This window comes from Dermacentor andersoni, chromosome 5 (assembly GCF_023375885.2).
Source record: "Dermacentor andersoni chromosome 5, qqDerAnde1_hic_scaffold, whole genome shotgun sequence".
Taxonomy (NCBI): Eukaryota; Metazoa; Arthropoda; class Arachnida; order Ixodida; family Ixodidae; genus Dermacentor; species Dermacentor andersoni.
In genome coordinates this window covers 180198967-180222088 of record NC_092818.1, presented here as the reverse complement: position 1 = coordinate 180222088, position 23122 = coordinate 180198967, and the positions used below count along the sequence as shown (strand labels likewise).

Genomic DNA, 23122 nt, shown 5'->3' with positions numbered 1-23122 from the left:
TGTTGCTCGTCACTTGCTTTGTAGCCATACTTCCATGGTGGTTCGTCCTTCATTGAACGCGACGTTCATCTTCTTCTCCACAGGTTCCCGTTTTCGACTGCACCAATGTAAAGATTTCACTAGGGTACTGCCGGTAGAACCCATTTATTGCTACATTGGTCCGGCTCACCTAGTCGTCTTCTTCTCTTCTTCATTGTCCCGCTGGCGATGTGGATCGCCACACATTAGATAATTATTTGCAATAGCCGAATTAAATTTCAGGAATGAAAGAATTACTGGCGGCTACTCCAGTGTACTGGGAAGAATGTCTACTAGGTTTTCTTCAAGTAACGCAACTGCTCTTTCTTTAGGTCTTGGTGCATGATAGTTGGGGCACCCTGTATAGTTCACTCAGTAACCGAAATGAGGCCAAACGAGATTCACTCGAAATCAGAATCAACAGCAGTCATGCGCAGGAGCGCTTATACCTGGACTCACAGAAAAAGACAAAGAAACAAAAAAGACAGAGAGAAAACAGAAAAGCGAAGCACTATTAGTGATAGCGAAGTATACGACAATTACACGAAGGAGGTTGGTTACACCACCGACAGACGTCAGCTTCTCGGTGTTAGGAGAGGATTCAGGCTGTGAAATGAAACTGTCTCCTATTATGAGGTCTTGTAAATTTTCTTAAAAGGCCGCCACTTCAGTGACCAATTCTTCGAGGTCACATAAAAGTTCTTTAAGTGCGATGTATATATATATATATATATATATATATATGGGATGCGGAGAGCTGGTCGCCGCCCCCCCCCCCCCCCCCCCCCCGTCAGCAAAGCGTAATCTTTCCGCCTATGGCGTCCGAAGAATCATCCTGAATCACGCATCCTGAACAACGCAGGCTCTCCGCGTGGAGCAGAGGCGTGAGATTTCGGAAAGTAAAATGCGTCAGAAAATTCCTTAAGTACGAATTACACAATACTTACAGACATGACATCGTAGGTTTGTAATTTGAAAAAAAAAACGAGAAAACATAATTCTTCTACTGGGCAACACAAACACAAACCCTTTTAACCTCTGCCGTTTGAGGTCTGTCTAAAAGTAGGAGCGGCGCGGCCACCTTGGTTCCTTGAAACAACACAAGAACTGCAAAGCTCGCCTACATGCATAGCGCTTGCCACCAGCGTTTCCAGGAAAACATTACGGTTACATAAGCTGCAGTTGCCGGAAAGTGTCAGAAACAACCAGATATCTTTTATTGCTATCGCGTTCTACTCTTAAAGGCGAAGCTTAAGCGGCCTTCTAAATGTAAGTGTGCGTGCGTAGCTTTCGTTACTATGACCACCGATCAAGACAATACATCTGTTCATATCTTTGTTCGAAATATTGTGTCACATCTGTGTCGTGTGCTAAACAGCTTCGCTGGTCATCCACCTTCACAGAATGGAATGACTCATGACTTTTTTTCTTTGATTTTTTGAAGTATTAAGTAGGTATTCTGTTTTCACCAATCATAAGTACTAAATCTTGTTCGTCTGGATATATTGATGCGGAACAGCCGCCACATTCTGGCCGCAATGAAGAGGAGGAAAACGACGTGTTCCCTATTGCTATAGAGCCACCATCATGACCACTGTTGGCCTACGTGTAAATATATTGTAAATAGATTTGTGCATCAGCTACACGTAGCATTATTGTTCCCACTCTGGCTCTAGCGACAACGAAGCAGCCTGCGGTATTCTGTAAAACAATATTTTTATTTCCTTTTCTCTCATGGCTCTCTCTCTATTGGAAGAAAATCTCCTGAGACCTTGACCGAGGATATTTAGCATGAATAAGGCCACCAAAGTGCTTATGCGCTTCTTGATGGAAATTATAATATATATGACTACTTATGACAATTCCTTAGTGAATACTTATCTGGGGGTGTGCGCACACTCACTTCCCTTGTCCTTGTTCCCTAGTGAAATGGTGCAGAGAGAGATAGAGAGAGACTCAACTTTTATTGAGCCCTTAGAAAAGGTTGGTGCGCGCTGGCACCAGACGGGGTGGAACCTTGTACTCAGGTCCCATATGCGTCCAGCAGTTCCTGGCCCCTAGCCGCCAGCGCGAGCTGGGTCGGTAGGTCATGGCGCAAACCACTCTGGGGGATCGGGCAAGAATCGTGCGGTGAAGGAACTGTTAGCATTTCTTTTTATAATTTCTTTTATAATAAATCAGGGTGAAATTAAATAAGTATCTTGCGAATGGGATTTAAAGTGTCTGCAGTTACAGGTATGAATAATCAGTTATCTGATTTGTGAATCAGTTGTGATTTGTGAAAATCAGTTATTTGTGAATTTTGTGAACATTATAAGTATTTAGAAGAATTCTAACATGCAAGTACTTTTGTCTCACGCAGAAAGATGCAGAGCGCTTCACAAATGTTCCGGTGGCTGTAACCCAGCACGGTAGCCCCAAAGAAAAGAGTTGCAGGAAGAAGAAAATTACTGCTTGCTATTGGGCACAACAACCTCAATTAGATTAAGCTTTCACATTAAGCGAGCTTCAGCGTGCAATTGCATCATGTTGCCAGGAGTCTGCTGCTGGGCTGGACGGCATTATGTACAATATGCTAAGAAACCTCGGGCCGACAGCTACAAATGCTCTCTTAGACATCTATAGTAATCTTTGGATAGAAGAAACCGTACCTGACTCTTGGAAAGTCACTCGAATCATCCCAATTTTAAAACCGGTAAGACGCCCTTGTGCCTTGAATCCTTACGCCCATTTAGTTTGACAAGTTGTTTATGCAAGGTAATGAAGAAAATGATTGACGCGCGACTTCAATGGTGGTGCAATGAAGCGAATCGTGTCGTCCAACTACTTAGCAGGTTTTAGAAAACAGAGATGCATAATGTATGCAATATTGGATATAGTAACATGTGTGAAAACGAACGTGCACGTGGAAGCTTGACGATAGCCGTATTCCTAGACATCAAGTGGGCATTTGACACTGTTAGTCGCGTTCATGTTTTGCTAAGTCTGTTAGAACTCGGAATGTCTGGCAGGTTCTTGCGATGGATTTCCGAATTTTTATCAGGTCACAAAATATTTGTTCAGGCGAGTGAGTGAAGGAGTGCTCAACAAGTTGTCAAACAGGGAGTATCACAGGGAAGCATACTAAGCCATATTCTTTTTACCTTCGTCATGACTGATTTAAGAAGAAGACTGCCATCAAATTTAAGATTTTAACTCTATGTAGATGATGTGTGTATTTGGACATCTGGGACTAATGTTCAATTACTTTAGATAGCATTGAAAGACGGCATAAATATCATTAACCAATTTTTATGAGAGAGAGGAATGGTTCTATCATACGCAAAGACAGCTTTATTTCCCTTCACTCGGAGACAGTTAAAAAATTTCACTCAATCTGGAAGGACACCCTCCAATAATTGTCACACAGAATCGATTTCTTGGCATAATACTTAATAGGCAGCTATCCTGGGCACCCCACATAAAGAAACTCGGAAAGGAGGTCAATGCGATAGTGACTGTACTTCGCAGACTTGCAGGTACGTCATGGGGCGGATCAGTATCGTCCATGCTGACTGTTTACAATGCATTAATACGACAAAAAATTGCGTATTCCGCACCCATCTTACACGGACTCTCCCACACGTCAGAAGAGCGACTTCAAAGACATTTAGCTAGAGGACTACGCATATGTCTAGGAGTTCCACGAGCGACTTCTGCCTGTCTTGTAATGGCTAAGGCTCGCCATTCATCGTTTCCATTTATGAGAACTACAGACACATGCCGACATGATTTCCGTCTTCAAACAACATAAAAGCCACTCATTGGCTCTAGACAATGCAAACGAGATATAAGTTATGTTCATAAAGAAATTCAAGAAAATCTTCGTATATTTCCAAGAAATGAATAGTGGAACTCAGACGTCGAATATGCACCATGGCTGCTTACACTTCCAAAAATCGAATGATCAGTAGACAGGATATTCAGAAAAAGAGACATGCTCATTCAAGCAGTTCAGCAGCTAGCACTTTACCAGACATATATGCAGTATTCAGGATACAGACATGTTTATATATATGGCTCCAGTACAGCAACCTCTTCAACTTCAGCATTCATTATACCGCACCTCAATAAACAAGAATAATTTAAGTTATCTCGCGCGACTTCGTCCACAACGGCTGAGCTATTCGCAAACCTATATGGGATAAAATTTATAACATCTATAAGAGCTGCGCAATGATGGGTAATTTTTAGCGATTCACAGGCGGCTCTAACATCAGTCTGCAGCACAAAAGGAAACACAATCAGTGATAGTATAATATATGAAACACTTAAAGACCTCAAAGGCAAGACAAGCCAAGACTGAAATAGCGTTCCAGTGGATACCAGGGCATTGTAACATTCCTGGCAGCACAGCAGCCGATGAAACAGCATAACAAGCACACCTCAAAGGTGACGTGGTTCCGCTCCTAATATCAAAGAATGAATTACGCTACATTATAAGGACAACGTCTTTCAAAATGTGTAGGAATAGGTCGTTTGACCAGAATTTTAAGAGCTTGGATTTGTGCCATATTTATCCGCTAACTGAATTCAATTTTTTTATTGTCACCAAACAGAAAAATGGAAATCGCTATTCATCAGTTAAGGCTAGGCACTGCCTACACAAAACATTTCTTACATATTATTGGCCGTGCGGAAATCTCCGAATGTGATGGTGGATTTGTAGATGAAGGTATACCTCACCTCCTTCTAGATTGCCCAAATCACCACACATCAAGACGCCGACTTAAATAAGCCCTAAGTACATTAGACCGCAGAACTTTCAATTCAAGGGAACTGTTAGGTCCTTGGCAAACAACGGCCTTGCAGAAAAGCGCTTTAAAAGCACTAAAATCTTTTCTCGTCGAAAGCGGCATTGTTGGCCGTTATTAACGTTTTTAATGTTCCTTTCATTTCAATGTTGCTATATATGTTTTGTGGATTGTGTTATGTGGACTGTTCTGTTGTAACTACATGTGATAATGCATTTGCACGATGTATGTACCACCCGCTGACTAGAGACGGTATTAGTAGGCGACAGTATCATGTGTATTTTTGACACTTTCTTCTACAGAACTGTGGAGTCATTTAAGTTTTGTACTGTATGTACCATCTATTTCTTACGCCATAGTTTTAGTCTGAAACATTGCTTGACAAGTTGTGGTGCTTGTATGAAAAGGTTATTTGATGTGGAATGTTGAAACCTGTATGTTTTACATTGTGTCTCCTTGTGTGACCCCTTTCTTTATAAGGGCCTTCCTACTTTTCCCGTGGAGAATCAAGGTAGCTGTGAAATCTCTGCAGATACTTTCGAAGATATTTAAGTAAGAGTCCTGTACTCCTTGATTACGTAATGCGTGAATGACTGCTGGGATCTCTACTGAATCAAATGCCTTTTCGTAATCTATGAAAGCCATATAGAGAGGCTGATTGTACTCTGCGAATTTTTTTATTACCTGATTGATGAAATGCATGTGATCCATCGTAAAGCATCCCTTCCTGAAACCTGCCTGTTCCCTTGGTCGACTTAAAGCCAGTGTTACGCTTACTCTATTGGGGATAATCTTGGTGAATATTATATATAATACTGGAAGTAAGCTAATGGGTCTATAATTTTTCAATTTTTTAACGTCTCACTTTTTGTGGATTAGTACAATGTTGGCATTCTTCCAGTTCTCTGGGACCCTTGAAGTTGATAGACAGTTCGTATAAGGGGCGCTAGTTTTTCAAGTATTATGCCTCCTGCATGTTTAATTAAATTGAGTGGTAGTCCCTCTTTTCCTGCCGCTTTTCCCCGTTTCATGTCTTGCAAGGCGCTTCTAACTTCATCGCTAGTTATAGAAGGAGCCTCTGTGTCCTGTTGATTCCTACTTTGGAGTTATCGTGGCTGCTTTCGCTACTGTACCGATCAGTATAGAATTCTTCCACCGCTTTTACTATATCGTCGAGATTTCTGATGATATTACCGTGCTTATCTTTCAGTACATACATCTTGGTTTGTGGGGTGCCAAAGTTCCTTCTCACTAATTTCAGGCTGCGTCCACATTGTACTGCTTTACCTCTAAGTGCGGCTGGCTATACTAATCCAGATACAACCAAATTAAGAATACCCACTAAGCTTCAACAAGACACTCCCTCACCAGAAGAGGAATTGGCCTCCCTGGTGCACTTTTCGGCCAGTCCCTCCCAAATGACTCATTCGATTAACCAATGGCCCTTAGTCCAGAGCAGCTGCGGAGCACCTGACCAAAGGCGGCGGTCAGACCTGTAACACAGCAAAGGGTGTTAAGAATCTCTGGACCCGGACGTGCCGCCAATGGAAACTGTCCTTGCAACGTTCAACACCCGAACGCTCTCGACTGAAGCTAGCCTAGCAGGACTCTTTGAGGAACTATCAGGCATTGTTTGCGATATAATTGGCCTTAGTGATGTTAGAAGAACTGGTGTGGCCTATACATCGCTGACAAATGGCCACATCCTCTGCTGTAGAGGATTACCACATAAAAAGCAGTTCGGAGTACGATTCCTAATCCATAAGCACATAGGGGCAACATTGACAAATCTTACAGAATTAATGAGAGGGTGGCAGTAGTCGTAATAAAGGTGAATAGGAGGTATAGAATAAAGGTAGTGAGAACCTACGCTCCAACCTCCAGTCACGATGGTGAAGAAATAGAACCGTTTTATGAAGATGTTGAATTAGCGATGCGAAAAGTACAAACTCAGTATACTATATTCATGGGCCACTTCAATGCAAAAGTAGGGAGAAAGCAGGCTGTTGAACGAGCAGTTAGCAACTGCGGCATGGATGCTAGAAACACTCGAGGAGAGATGTTGGTAGAAATCGCGGAAAGGGATAAGCTGCGGATAATGAACACCCTCTTCAGGAAATGTTGGAACAAGGAGTGGACCTGGAAAAGCCCTAATGGTGAAAGAAGAAATGAAATTGTTTTCACACTTTCTGCCCATCACAGCATAGTGCAGAATGTGGAAGTGATAGGTAGGGTAAAGTGCAGTGATCATAGGTTAGTGAGGGGTAGAATTGACCTCAATTTAAAGAGCAAAAGAGAAAAATTGGTCAAGAAGAAACAGGCCGACATAGACGCAGTAAGGGCAAAAGCCGACCAATTCAGGTTGGCACTTTCAAAGAAATATGCAACCTTAGAACGGAGAGATGAAGATGACATAGAGGCAATGAATGAGACCGTAACTAGGATGGCTTCAGAAGCAGCAATTGAAGTGGAAGGTAATGCACCAAGGCAAGCAGTAGGTAAGCTCTCCCAAGTAACAAAGGACCTAATAAAGAAACGACAAAGAATGAAAGCAAGCGCGTAGCAATCTGGGAATCTGGCGTCGAAGCCGCTCCCAGGGTGGCATTCAACGTTGGCCCTTTTCACCATTAGTTCCGGTTGTCAGGTGCAGGAAGAGGGGTCTTTTGTTGACCCCTCAACCAGCGGCGTCAAAGCTGCGTTGACTTCTGGATAGGCGCTGATGAATGAAAGGAGGGGGGGTGCCGTGTGGTAAACGTCTAATTAATCCCCTTGGCCGTGTTGAGGCGGAAGTACTTCAGACCCTTCATATACTTCATATAGTTAACAACGACGACGACGACGACGACGACGACGACGACGACGACGACGACGACGACGACGACGACAACAACAACAACAACAACAACAACAACAACAACAACAACAACAACAACAACAAGAGTCAGCTGATCAGGTGTCCTTGTTACCGCTTTGAGTAACGCCCATTAAGGGAGCGAGAGGTCCAATGGAACGAAATGCAGGAAACTAAACAAGACGGGCACAGAACGAAGAAAGAATAGGTGGGATAAAAGGGGTAGAGCACCAACACTGAGTGTGCATTCAACCACAGATTTACGTCGAAACACACAGCCCCAGTCACTGATATCTGTCGAGTTCGGGATGTGTACTAATGTAAGTATTGCTTTTTGTGCTGCCGATGCATATAGTCACGGTTCAAGTATCTTTGTGACTGAAATTTACCTCAAGAATCTAGGTTGCGTTAACTTGGATAACAGTAAGAGTACCTTAACGGACACTGGTGCTTTAAGAACGATAAAGACGACTTTTTTACAAGTGTCCTTTCGCTGTCTTTTGGTGTTCTACCTTGATTATTCGTGTAAGACGCACACTATTTCTTTTCAAAATCTTGAGAGGAAGCTGCTCCTACACGATTCGGGCAATTTTAATGTTTGCTAACAACGTCGTGAATGTTGTAGAGAACAATGCGAGCACTCGCTACACATATAGGCAGACGACTTTCTCAGTCAGTGAAGGGAAAGTCACAGTGCGAAAGCGTACACTAGTAGGGGCACTTCTGATGAAGTCCAAAGTCCAAAATCCAAAATTAAGTCCAAAATAGAACTTAAACACCGTATGAGCACGACAGAATAAAACAAAATACATTGCTGAGTGCTGAATTTAACTTAATTTACTGCATTTTTCTTCCGCGTCTGGGTAAATGCGGAAATATCGCACGTGGAAGCTACGATGATTAAGTATCTATTCGGAGAAATCAAAAGCGCTGACTAATGCTTACTACTTGGCGCAGTAATACATGTACAAAAGCTCCGCCCTTGTAGCTTTCGCTGCGTTGCCAACGTAAGTTGTTCGTGAGTATACACGCGCATTTAATCAATATTGAACCTTTTTTAAATTTTTTCTAGCCTCGCCCCGCTGCGGCTTTGTCATCATGAGCACAGTGCAGGTCCAAAAAAGCCCCAGGCGTCGTTCTTTGGTTGAACCGGAGTCTGCAGAAGTGTACAACGCTACTATGGGGCCGTGTCGAGAATCTAACGCGCAGTTGATCGACGCCTTTAAGAACGCGTTCGCTCCGACACTAACCGGTAGTACAGACGCAAGCAGCAACAAACAACTGGCACCACGGTTCATTGACGTTGGATGCGGTGACGGGAATTTTACCCTTAACTATCTGTTGCCACAATGCTCATCGCAGTGCCAGGAACTTGTGGGCGTCGACAAATCGCTCACGATGCTGGAATACGCGAGTCTCCACCACAGGCACGACAAGATTCGTTATCTGCATCTCGACATCGTTGGAAGTGATGTGGACAAATTTGTGAACAAGCATGGCCTTTTTGCGCGTGTGTACTCTGTCTACGTACTGCACTGGATCACGGACAGGGCTCAAGCCCTGAGAAATATTGAGAAGCTGATGGCACCGGCAGCGGAATGCTTTGTTCTCTTCGAGAACAGCATCCCACTCTTCGAGGTACTCATGGCCCTGGCAGAATCGCCACGATGGAAAGAGTACGCAAAGGTGATAACTTAGTTTACCTATCAATAAACAACGTAAGAATCCAGGCATGAAAAAAGACCCAAAGTTAAACTGCACACTAAATTCCTCTAGAACAAACTAGAAATCAGTTTGTATTTACATCTCGTACTTGTGATATATTGCTAAGTGTGTATACTTCGCATTTACATCAATTTGCCTTAATATTTGTTATATATTGCTACGGAACATTACATTTACATTTACATTACATTTACATTTTCGCAATATTACACAAACAATACTCATGTGTTGTGTCTTAGCGATTCAAGGTAACACAAATTCATTTATTTCCTTATGCGAATAGGTTCTGCTAGAGAAGGTCCCTGGCACAGCCCGCAGCACGGACATTACTTTCTTGAGGTCCCAACTGCTGAGTACCTTGGAGAAGACGAACCTCAAGCCTCTGACCTGCGAAGTACTACAGTTGCCGGTACTGAGAGTACACAATCTCGAAGACGCAACTGGTACGAAAACAGATTTGCTAAGAATGCCTTGAAACGTTTGATTACCGCATGCGAGACGTAGATCAAGGACTCAATTTAGAATATCAGTTTCAGAACAATATTCAAAATTCTACTTATGCACAACAATTTTTTTCCTCTTTATCGCGAGACGTTTTCTCTCTGTATCCTCTCGCCTTGGAGATTCGTTGCACATAGATTCCATTTAGCTTGTCAACATATCACACTTACTTAGCGGAACGTACGGGGAACGAGATCGAGAGCGTACTGGAGGACATCGCAAAGCTACTAGCATTGCCACTTTGAGGATATATTTTCCGAGCAGCGGTTCATCAATGCGATTCTTGTTTTATATGATTTTTCAGATCGCATGGTTTCCTACAACCCCATCTACCCACTGATAAACGACGACGAAAAGAAAGAGCTTTGTCGCTCTACAGCTGACATACTCGCTGCGAGAGAACAAGGAATCGCGGAAGGCAGGGCAGAGAATTACCGGTTTACTTACGTTATTCATGCCTATAAGCCGACATCATAGACGAGCGTCCACACTCGTTCACGCGTCCACGCGCTACAAGGCACCCAAAATGGTAGACGTTTGGGTTTGTTGGCGCACCATGCGCAAATAGTTTTCAAAGTACCAATATTATGGTCGAGGTATCAAAATACTACATACTACATTGACTACATATTCTTCAAGGTAGCCAAATAAAGCGTTCGTCTGTTTGCTGAGTCGCTGTTTGATTTACTATTATTCAACATCAACAATGGGGCTGATAAATGGAGAGAGAGAGAGCAAATGATAAAGGAAAGGTAGGGAGGTTAACCAGGGCTGAGCCCGGTTGGCTACCCTACACTGGGGAAAGGAAAAAGGGGACAGGAAGAATAAAAGAAGAGAAAGTCTACTGGGGATAACGTTCGGTCACTCAGTCCGGATCACAGACGCTGACTCAATCCAGTAGCTTTCAAATATCGCAGCGCTACAAAAGGCTGACAGATGGAGTAGCACAATGTGGTATAAAGGTTATAAAAAGAGGTAAAGTGCCTCAGAAAGGCTGGCCAATATTGTACTTTAAGAAAAACGCCAATGCAGACGTATGCGATGAAGTGCTACACCATCGCGTCTAAAACTGACGTGGTCGGATGGCAAGGTGATAAAAAAAAAAGCCCTAATACGAATGGCTATACACAATATCCGGTGTGTTCAACGGAAGTAAATAGTCTCAAGATTCAACTTTAATAGAGGGTTTATTTCAGTAAGTACTTTCTGGACACGTGTCCGGTGCACAGAGAGCATTCGCCGACTACGATGCCTAATGTGGCAGTAGTACTGCGATTGTACATGCGAAATATTACTAGGTACTTTAAGCTAAACCGGAGTCCAGAACTGCAGTATCTGTTTTGACTTTGTTACAACTTCGACCGAGATCAAGACGGCGATCATATAATTTATAAACTCAATAGAAACTCAAACTAAAATTCACGTAAAAATAATGCTAGGCTCATGTTATTGCCATCTGAATCAGACCTCACGGCAAGGTCTGCACGTCGACGATGAGCTCTTTCTCGAGCGAGTTGACGGTGGAGTTCATGAAACGCCGCCTTTTCTTCCGCCGAACGCACGACTCGTGGTCCGCTCCCGTTGCCGTTCCTTCAACACAGCCTGCTCTTCGGCAGAAGGAACCAAACGCCGCCTCCCCATCTGACTGCCGGGCTTGAACTGGCGGGAAATGGCGGGCGCGAGGCAAGCGAACACACGGTCACACCCTTTCCCTTCTCCGGAGGAAGGGGACGCCTGTGATTGGTTCGCACCTTGCGCTGTGTGTACTTCTTCATGCATATCAAACCCCGCTTTAAGGGCGCATATGATGAACCGACAGTGGCTTAGTTGCTTTCATCCGACCGTGATGAACGGTCGTGTGTAGCATGAGCTCCCAAGGAACGGATTTAGCAGCCCAAGAGGACCATGGCATCAGGTCAACAGAAAAACAAGGCCAGGACTACCAATTGATTTTGCCATGACTGCCAAAAGATGCGTGCGTTCTGCGCACAGTTATATTACATGGTGACGTTAAGGCGAGACCTTACACAGTGGAACATTTTCGAGACGCTCTTACACGACTGTCTCTCATGCCGGAAATGGTTGCGCTGGGCGCAGATCAAATGACCTATATGTGGGCGGTGACTTTCAAGCACAAAGAAGGAAAAAAAGATTCTCGCTGCCGACGCTTTTGATACCAAGGACTACCGCTGTGTGGTCGTCGACCCGTATGACCGAGGCGTCCATATCAAGCTCTACTGGCTTCTTCACGGTGCACCTTACGACGACGTTCGCACTGCTTTGTCGCCTTTTTGAAAGGCAACTGAGCTCACCAGGGTCAAGTTGCGGGTGCAAGGATGCATTGACGAAACGTCAATAACCCGCTGTGTCACTATGAAGCTGAAGGTGGGCGTCACCGCTGAGGATATGCGCCACCAGCTGCGAGTAACGGAATATGTTGCGCTCGTGCACATCCCAAGCAGAGCACGCCTCTGCCTCCGATGTCGTCGCATCGAGTACATACGACGCGAGTGCCCTGTACCACGCTGTGGTCCTTGTCGTCGTTTCGACCACGACGAGACCCAGTGCGTCCAAGCCTACGCCACAGTGACAGGCTCCGCATTGAAGGAAGATGTCACAGATCACTTGATGGACGTGGGAGTTGCAGTGAAAGCCGCTGGCGAAGATGCCCAGTCTTCTGTGTTAACGCCCCTGAAGAAGGCAACGCCTGGTAATGAAGCCAAGTCATTGGATGACTGGAAAAAACCGTGGGATAACACGGCAGGACCAAATAACTAGGTAGAGGTCGAAGCAACAGAGGCCAAGGAAACTTGCACCTCAGCAGAAATGACGACATGACACTGACGACACCGTGATGCCGACGTCAAATAGTGCGCCTGCTAAGAGGCTTCACGAAGAGGTGGATGAGCAAGAGGAAAAGGACCAAGAGACAAGGAGCGACGAACCTCCATCGAAGGCTACCCCGGACCACCGACCAGCCTTCAAGCCCAATCCCGGCGTTCCAGCCACACGCTGCACAATAGCCCGGACACGGAGGCGTTCCTGGGAGAGCAATAGTTTTGTTGAAGTCTGGGGACTGGGGTCTGTGGGAAAGATGTGTGTCGGCCGTCATCAATAAGCTTTGAAGTCCAGAAAACCATGGTCCGCCTGACTAGACCCTCGAGTAATCGAAGCAGATGTGAGATGGACGATGTGCGGTAGTTGGTTTTGATTCTCTTTTCTTTAAATGACAACTAACTTTTCGAGAAGCCAACAAACACTGACACCAAGCACAACATACGGGAAATTACTTGTGCTTAATAAATGAAATAAAGAAACGATAAATTAATGGAAATTAAAGTGGATGAAAAAACAACTTGCCGCAGGTGGGAACCGAACCCACAACCTTCGCATTTCGCAATTGGTAGAGCATCGCACGCACACACACACACAAACCCCCCCTCCCACACACACACACACAGAGAGAGAGAGAGAGAAGCACAGGAGTGTCACAGTCGTTGAAGCAGGTTGATTGACCGGAGAAAAGTATTTTCGGTATATATATATGGGGATCCAGTAGTGAAAGAACTAGCCGGTGTAACTTGTTTCATTCGGTGAAGAATGGCGGACTAGTGCTAACACATTTGTTTTTGAAACTAGTTGCTACTAGTAGGTTCTTTTTCTTAAGGGACCAAATTGATGTATTTCTGCGTACTGCTATTCAAGTGAGATAGAGTTCTTCATTGCCTGCGTGGTTTGTCTCATCAACAAGTGAACGAACTCCCACACCAATTGGTTTTCTGAGGGAAATTCTTATGTCCTTTTCTTTTCTGAAAGCACAGTGTTCGAAAGAATCTTTGTCTTCTATAACGCTTAAGAAACTCTATCGTGATCTGGTTGACGTTTTCTTGCTGCTTCCTGTATACCGCAATATGTATAACTTCATTCCTGAACGCAATGTGCTGAAACGCGTTAAAAAATGCCGGTTAGATCTTGAGCGAGAACCTTCTTTTGTCAATTGCATTCTGGCACTCTCCTTGTGAAGCCATGGCTACACAGCAAGGACTTTGTTCTGTGGTCTGTTAACTGCATCATATGAAAGAAACCTGAAACTACTGAGCCTATCTTCTTGGATAGCCATGACTACGTTTTCTTGTGGGATGTTCTCAAATGAACTCTGAAGAAAGAACTGTCGATAAGCCCTTTCGGTATTCGGTTCATACCATGCGCAGACGCAGGGGAAGTGCCGGCTGGTATGATAATAATGCTTTTATGTATGAGTAGCGTGTGGAAAATGCTCATGGACGTCAGGAATGCTCGCGTAGATGAAAGGTCTGCGAGGCAACGCCTAAGTGAAAGTCTTGGGTACACGCCTGATGCGCTCAAGCACATGACTGAACCGCCAGAGTGGTTTCAAGAACTTGACAGTTTGATGTCTGTGACACCCTTTTTGAAGGCCTTTTAAATCAGTACATTCTATCCAAATGATGCAATATTATTGTTCAGCACCAAGTGCCCAGCTTTGTACGTGTTTATTTGGTGTTTCAATGAAGGTAATAAAAAATGACAGTAGTTGAATCGGTTAGCTTGGTGGGCTCGCAACCCGGAGGCCGATAGTTTGAATTCGCAGCCCGAGAAGCTATTTTTATTTTCGCGTGGCTTGAATTTTTTTGTATGAATACTAACAGAGACGCCGGCACGAGTGAGGCAATAGAAGCTTCGCCTGAAGGAAAATAACCGAGGGCTTAACGAACTAAGAAAACATTTATAATAGGATCCTCATCGGCCAAATTTCTCTTGGTGCCTTCAGCGATAGGATATCGTCGCGGAGATCCCCTCGTTATCGCGACGACTGCCTTCATCAATGCTGACCGCCGAAATTGCCGACCAAGACGATATATTCTTACGTAAGTGAATTTTTCTGAATGCGGATTGAGGGCCGGTATATACAAGGGTTCAATATCGTCAGCGCTGGCTGGCAACACCGAATAGCCTCTCACTCTGACGCTTACTATGAGCGGCGGGCGCCCGAATGCCTGCGGCCAATGAGAAACTACTTTTACGTAAGAGAAGTTTCGTGAATGTGGATTCTGAAATACCTTCATATCTCTAGCAAATTGTCACTTGCATTCTGAATACTTCTCGCGAATTTAATGTTTTGCTGCCTCTACGTAGGCCTCATTTGTTCCCCTCATCCAAGGTCAAAGAAACAGGTAAGGACAGGGAGGGATGTTCGCAGACATGCGCGCACGCACGCACCAAGACAGACAGACAGACAGACAGACAGACAGACAGACAGACAGACAGACAGACAGACAGACAGACAGACAGACAGACAGACAGACAGACAGACAGACAGACAGACAGACAGACAGACACGGACAGACACAGACAGACAGACTGACAGACACCGACAGACAGAGAAAGACAGACAGACACTGACAGACAGACAGACAGACAGACAGACACAGACAGACACAGACAGACAGACACAGACAGACATACAGACACAGAAAGACAGACAGACACAGACAGACAGGAAGACACAGACAGACGCAGACAGACAAACAGACACAGACAGACAGACACAGAAAGACAGACAGACAGACAGACACAGACAGACACAGAAAGACAGACAGACAGACAGACAGACAGACAGACAGACAGACAGACAGACAGACAGACAGACAGACAGTGGGCACACTACACGTTCTTAGTAATCGCTTGCTGGCAAATCTTACGCATGGCAAACGTATATATGCCAAATGGAGAAGCGGTTACTTTCGTAGCGTTTCCAGATGTAAATGCTCACCACAAGAACGTTTAAAGGGCTGAAAATGCTATTTCCTGAAAGCTACTGCTAGCAGTGAGCCCTGAATAACTTCCTTAAGTGGCTAGTCTAAATCGGCGTCGTACCTGTGTAGTGCTAATTGACACTTAGCCCTCTAATCGATACGGGACCACGACTTCTAAGTTGTCTCCAATCTCTGCCAAATCAAGTCATACACTGGTCAGGGTACTCCACAATGCTTTCGGGATTTCTACATCTGTGTCTATAACGTCACTTTTATTTTTGTAATTGCTTGGTGTTCTTGAATCTATTAGTTACGCGTCTAATGAGCCTCCTGATGTGTTAGCAACAACCTTCTGATCACATTTTTTAACTCATAAGTGCTCTAACGACAACATAACGGTACATTTCACCTACGGTAATGTGCACGGCTTTTGCCATTTTATTCTTTTGTGAAATGTCAGAACGTGTGGAGAATTTTCGTTAATGTAGGCTGCACTGATGGTTTACTATTAACAACATCTTGCAGTCCAACGCACCCACGAGCTCGTTCTTGAGCACTCTGCAAAAGGTATTCATGTGTGGCGCGTTTCTTTTCTGTCTTTTCTAGTTAAAGTCACGGATCTCCTACTCAGCTAATGAACAACTTTAAATTGAAACAAACGTGCAAGTATACAGCACGAGATGGTGCACTTAACAGGCCTTCTTGAGGTTGAGTCAGAGTAGTTATTCACCGCGCCTTTTTCCACCACCGCGCTTTTTTCCACCACCATTTCCAGCATTTTTCCACATTACTCTTGTGTTTTGTATGTTGTTCTATTTTTATTATTCGATTAATTAAACAGATTTTACCGTGATTCATCCCATCACTGGGCCTGCCTGTAAGAGAAGGTTAACAACAAATCCATAATCAAACGTTCTGTTCTCGCACATGAAAACTAATTTGGCGTTGCATTAAAGCGATTAAACTTAAGCAATGTTTTTATGATACGACGATATTCTCCTTAGCGAAAGTGACATTCAGCGCTAACGTGAGTTAGCTTAATATGCATGCTTCATTAAGAAGTTTGGAGGGACAACATGGCGACAATTAGTACATGACCGGGGTAGTTGGAGAAGTATGGGAGAGGCCTTTGCCCCGCAGTGGGCGTAACCAGGCTGATGATGATGATGCATGCTTCACCCAGTTTAGTTCCTCTGTGCGGTCTCAAACGTGCCGAAAGTTCAGCTGAAGCTCACGCATAGATAGATCGTCGCACAGAAAATATTCACAAAAGCACGCTCCACGCAAGTCTAAGATGTAATTATCCAAATCTATGACTGCGAAAGTAGTTCAAGTTTTCCATCGTTGGGCGGATGACTAACAGCCGCGTTCTCACTGTCCCGACTCATTATACTGATCTCGGAATCTAGTCAGCCGGTAGAGATTAGGTTTTCTTTTTTTTCTCTCGCCTTTCCGTTTCCGTTATGTTTTTTTTTTTCGTTGTAAATCTATTCTCCATTGTAGGGTGGCCAACCGGAAGCCGGTTAAACCAACCTCTTGCCTCTTAGTCGTTGAATAGGTGATTGTTTAGAAACCCTGAGAAGCTATGACAATGGGTTCTTGCTTTTAAATGTCGAAAGCTTATCCGGGAAAAATCATATTACGAAAAATTTAAGCATACCGTGATGTTAGGTTACTTGTTTTGACGGTATAAATAAAGAAGATCCGGAAATGTGAACACCTATGGTATTTTACAGATGCACCGTGCACACCATATGTTCAATTTGAAATATTTAAGGATATCAAAGAACACTGTGTCTTAAAAAAAGAAGAAAGAAAACAGCCATGAAATATTTGCGAAAGAAAAGCATTAATTCCAATATGCGCTGCAGAACTAAACGTCCATGCACATGCTCAGCGCGCCGGATGCCGACATTAAGTGCCGCCGCATTTGGGCCATGCCTACACTTGCGTTATTAGAAACTATTCTTGAAAGAGTTTGGAACGCTTTGCGGGAGCGTTCACTGGCAGAGTTATCTCTATTCGACAGTGCATTATACGAAATTTTCGGGAGAGCCTTGCAATATGACACAAGCATGACGTCGAAGGTCGGAAGGAAATACCATAATCCCAGGGTTAATTGAAAGGCAAGATTATTGTAGTGACCGATTCATGGGGAAGGCCTAAAGCTGACGTTTAGATGAACGACACGATTGAAACATTTATCGTGACATTCAATCCAGGATTATTTGCTGTGGTCACATGCGTCCGTCGCAGCGGTATTTCTCTGTCCTTTGTTCAAATAAATCAGGTGCTTTGATTCATTTTCTTCCGTTAACTTCATCTCCATACGTGGCCCAACGTGACTGCATGGATCAGTGCTAAATGACGAGAAACTACGGGCACAGGGCCTACGGAGGAAGTGCGTGAGAGCGTCCACCCGCCAACCGAGGGGCCTGACAGGCATTCATCACGCTCGAGTCAGCGCTCGTCGACGTTGGTAATTACGATATGAAGCACCCCTTGGTTGCGGTAATGCGTGCAGTCATTCTTCGGCGAGTGCCAATGACGGCTGTGATTGAGACCACGCATATTACCTACAGCGCAGGGTTATGGATGAAGGGGAGCTGTAAGTTGTAATCGATCGCTTTTTCGAGATATCAATTAGAACGTTTGGTGATCGATGAAACAAGGCAAAAGAATGGATGTGACCAAAAAGGCCAAAAAAGAGGGAAAACGTTGTTGGTCATCGTACTGTTCGCAAGCAATCAGTATTTACACGTCACTTATGCAGTTAAAGACTAGGCTGGCTATGAACAACGTCATGACGTCAATGGATACCCGTCTCTGCCATTGTTCCTTCCTGTGAACGTTATGTAGCGCGTATGTTAGACGGTCACCGTGAGATGTACATAAACGTCTTTCACGTGAACTCTATGAAGCTGTTCTTTTTTTTTCTGTTGACGAGGATGATAATGTACGCCTTGATGGTGCCTTCAGTATGTTCGCTGCCATAATTTTTAAAATTTTATTTGGTTTTTGCTGCACCGGGGGGAACATTCCATGCATTGTCTATAAATCGAGTCTGTACAATATGACTGACGATTTCTAAGAGCAACGTGGTGATTTGATAAGTTTTGACTGTGCTTAGCAAATGAGTGCAGTGCTTTGGAAGTTCAGATGACATAAATTTAGAAGTCAAATTCTCTTTCGTAAGTAAATCTACAAGCGAAATATGGATAAACCTTTGACTAGTCGCTCTGTTGTATACGCATATATACATAGTTCCCTCCTTTGCTATTGGCACTGCTTTTCTCTTTCCCTTTACTTTTATTCCCCAGGCTGACCGTCATTCGGGTTTCAGCAGGCTGTGCTATACAGTTACAACAGTGCGGCAGCAGGTATTTCCTTCGTTTATTTATGTTATTTTCTTTATTAAACATCTAACTTACTATGGCTACTACTCACGATGTCTGCTATGCAAGTTTTCAAGGGCCGTACACATATTTTGTATATAGGCGCAGTCGCAAAAGCATGTAGGAACAGCAGGTTATTATAATGGTGTTGCTTCTTTCAGCTTTATTTGATTACTTGTTGTTCCGCATGGCGCAAAAAAATATATAACAAAGCATGCCCCTAACGTTGCCACCAGCGCGTCAACACGTACTTCTGTTCTGGACGTTTATTCGCTGTCTCAGATTAACGACCTTGGTTTGTCTTAACTTAAAGTGTCGGCGCCTTTGGGTAGTTCAACAGTATACGACCATTGCTTTAACAAAACGAGAGCAGTGAGCGGCACTGAGAATGCAATTCTGAGCCGTGGGTTTACTCACTGTGCCTAAAGTTTTCAGCGGAAATTAAACCATAATATTTACGTGTGTGTGTGGAGTACACTAGACGCCATGTCACATATACACTAATATGGCTTGGAGAGAACATAGGCTTACTTGTTCAATTACTCATTACCAATATAATACAACGACAAGTAACAAAGAATATGGAGTGCCAATGCACATGTGGTAATATGTCTGAAGTGAAACTTGAGTTAAGCAGCGTGTAATAAATTTTATAAGCTGACCACCATGCATACAATGGTGTTTTGCAAGAGGGTCTACGAAGCATAGCATGAAAGTAAACACCATTGCACCAAGTAACGCCAAGTAACATCAAGATATACCAAGTAAAAGTTTGTTTATCCACCACAGAGGTCACAACTTTAATCTCATGCAATGTTTATGTTCACACGCTACAGCGCTCAAAAGCTACGTGGAAAAGCAAATACCAAATCAAGCAGATGCATAGTGAGGGACGGACGGGTTCGCTACAATGTGAGGAGGAGAAAGGCGACGTATGGTGCTTGTAGACAGAAGAATGATGGCGGCAGACGTATGCACAGAAAAGCACAACACGCATTTAGAAATAATGATTCTATTACTCTTGTTTCGCAGTGGCACATACCAATTCTGGAGGATTGACTGAGAATGGGCATATGACAATGCCTAAATCAAAGAAAACCAAGTAGATTAAGGAATTCATTAAATATACTGCGCTATTTCATTAGGAGGCTGGTGTGTTTTAGGGATATCTGTGAGCAGGTCTTATGTGTTTAGGTTATATGCCGGATTTATTTTTACGCAGAACACAGGTGTGTTTTCTGGCGCTACTTTCTCGATCAGCATGCAGGGGAGGTATGCTCGTGCGATGGTATTAGTAATCAGCGTACGAATAATCTCCATATGTATCTCCATATGTATCCGCTGAGACACCGATCAACGCAGCAACAGTATCAGCGGATATGTCAGAACTACCGCGTATTTGTCATCTTTCTTTTTAACGAAGGCTTGTAGACACTTGCCAAGTCTTAACTCGAAGTTCGTGTTTCGTAGGAAAGTTAAAGTGAATCAACCATATTTTCAGATTCATTACATCGAGAAGGATAACGTTCTTAATGCTTAATTACTACAGACACATTCCCTCGTTGGCTTAGAAGGTATACGAAACGTAGGCATGCACCGCAGCCAGCGATTAGTGGCAGCAGAGCTTCCAAAGAGAGCAGTGCCATCGTGAAGGCATTATGGTTAAGACTGTCGTGATGTATCCGCAAGAAGCAGCGAAGTGGGCACCATTAATCACTTGCTGTTTCTTGCCTGGCCAGACGCCTAATTGGGGTCCGACGTGTGCAGCTGCCGCCCAGAAAACACTGCTGGCACCATTTATCTGCGCTCGGGGGTTTTTGTAGCGTAATTTGCTTAGACAATCACCAACAAATTGCTTGCTAATCATCTACTTGTATGTGATAAAAATTGCGCCTATGATGAGTGGGACATCTCCGTTCTTTTTTTTTCTTTTTCTATAGTGTGAACAACTGCTGTGAATGCACCGGGCAGCAAAATTTATCACTTTCGCGCGCTAATTTAGAATTCCAGCCTCAGTTCAAATGGATAATTTTTGTGTAGTAATCGCAAAACATGCATTTGCCTTATATCATTAAATTTTAATAAATTCCTCATCAATGTAGCCTGCTTCAGTGGTGTCGACGTTTCCGTACTAAATCAGCACCACTTATCTAAATACATATTTTTTTTTGTCGGTGAATGAGTGCTCTTCGCCCGTTTTCTTCCATTTGTGCTGTCGCATACGCTATTACTCTGGTTGGCTAATTTATTCGATCTTCAGGGTAGAAAACAATAAGCGGTATTCCAGTGAGTTTCAAGTCTGTGCTGAATTGAAGGAAATGAATTGGTGGATGCGTTGGGAAAATTGTCTCAGAACTGTTCGGAAACCCACGTTATTCGCATGTTCCATGTCCGACATTGGGCGCATCTTACAAGACCTAACGGGTGAACTATGTGTGCCACTGCACCGATTCACACAGAGCACAAAGTAATTCGGTATGTGTGTGTGTGTGTGTGTGTGTGTGTGTGTGTGTGTGTGTGTGTGTGTGTGTGTGTGTGTGTGTGTGTGTGTGTGTGTGCGCGTGTGCGTGTGTGTTTCATCGCCCTCTCTTTCAATATGTGTGCATCCTTTCTTCATCTTTCTATCTCCCCTTAGCCTTTCCCCAGCGCAAGGTAGCAAACATCTTCCGGTTAACCTTCATGTCTTTTACATCTAATTTATCTCTCTCCCTCTCTTTATAAGCAGTTGACATAGTTCTTAAGTACCAATTGTATCCTCAACTTCCACGATGAATCGACATCATCATAGAGCGTGTGTGCCTCAAAACTCCCTAAACAAAGCCCTTCCTATTTCAAATTGTGTGCGTCATCTCCTACATGTTCGTGCGACCACAGCAATGAGTACATATACCACCTACTCCTCGACTATCTTGAATACGCTATTCACAGACAAGGCCTCGAAAATCAGAACACTGGTAGAGTTGCATTAGCGATCGGCTAAGGGAGCACAAGTAATCACGGAACCGAAGGCTCACTTGCAATCGTTTCTTTCATTACCGAGAGGGCCGACCTCGGCGCAAATTTTGCAAACTTCTGTGCGGTGTTTCTGATCACTTTGTGCGGGAGGTTGAAGAAGCATATATCATTTCACAAAACAGTATAGGTGCCTGCTTCAGGCCTTTCTATCACTGGTAAGCAACGAACTTGCTGTCCTTGACTCATGCTTTACCGCAAGATAAAGAAAACAGTTGAGCTACACACAATGTGTAGGAGCCTGCGCATGCCCATTGCATGCTTACTCCTTTTTTGGGGGGGAAGGGGGTTTGCAGGGAAGGAGTATTTTATTTGGCTGCATGTATGCAAGCATGAGTACACCTTCAGTTGATAGTGAGCGTATTTGTCATCTGCCTTCTTCTGTGAGCCAGTGCTTCATTTAGAGTTAGCAAATGTGTATGCATGGTTGAAAATATTCTCTGCCGGGCTTCAGGTATTAACAATTAGAAATAACATTACTGGCTTCTTTGTTATGCTACTAAGTGCAAAGCACCAGAAAATAACGATGGCTTTTGATAACGATAAACTAGTTGGTTGCACTTCCCGGCCTTTTACTTAATTGTCTCGTAGATATATATTGAAATAACTGGGCCATATTAAAGTTAATGCATCTGTCATTTCCCTTGCACTCCCAGAAGAACTAAATGAAAAAGAAAATCTTTCTCTGTGCCACAAGTTATACAGGAAAAGTAAAACATGAAATCCACCAGCACAGGTCTCGTAATATATATATATATATATATATATATGTTGTCAACGCACTTTCTTTCATGAATACGAGTGCATGTGGTCAACCTGTCAAGGTCGCTCATTGCGTATACGGCGCGCTACTGTTGAGCACAACATTCTTGGTTCGATTCCCGAACGGGGCGGCCATAATTAAGAAACGTTCGTGTACCGTGCTCTGGTGACGTCACAAAATTGCAAGTGCTCAAACTCAACGTGGAGCCTCTACCATTCATAAGCCCTGAGCGGTTTTGGAATGTTAAAAGCCGTTATTTAATATTCCAATTTAATGTGAGTAACAATCTT

The 23122-nt window shown here is 43.8% G+C and overlaps 2 protein-coding genes across 6 annotated transcripts in view; one reads left to right on the top strand and one right to left on the bottom strand.

Moving 5' to 3' along the window:
• The window catches only part of LOC126531685 (juvenile hormone acid O-methyltransferase-like), a 224335-nt gene that overhangs the window by 143044 nt on the left and 58169 nt on the right, over positions 1 to 23122 (bottom strand). The window lies entirely within an intron of this gene.
• LOC126532442 (uncharacterized) lies at positions 8664 to 10559 on the top strand. Its single transcript, XM_050180131.3, has 3 exons — positions 8664 to 9348; positions 9671 to 9830; positions 10193 to 10559. The coding sequence occupies exons 1-3, from the start codon at positions 8761 to 8763 to the stop codon at positions 10363 to 10365; spliced, it is 921 nt and encodes a 306-aa protein (XP_050036088.1). The 5' UTR covers positions 8664 to 8760; the 3' UTR covers positions 10366 to 10559.

Bases quoted from the DNA above. Each gene is read 5' to 3' on its own strand.
- LOC126532442 (XM_050180131.3), top strand. From the start codon at position 8,761: ATGAGCACAGTGCAGGTCCAAAAAAGCCCCAGGCGTCGTTCTTTGGTT. The intron at 9,349-9,670 runs GTGATAACTTAG...TTATGCGAATAG, and splicing joins GATGGAAAGAGTACGCAAAG to GTTCTGCTAGAGAAGGTCCC. The intron at 9,831-10,192 runs GTACGAAAACAG...ATGATTTTTCAG, and splicing joins CAATCTCGAAGACGCAACTG to ATCGCATGGTTTCCTACAAC.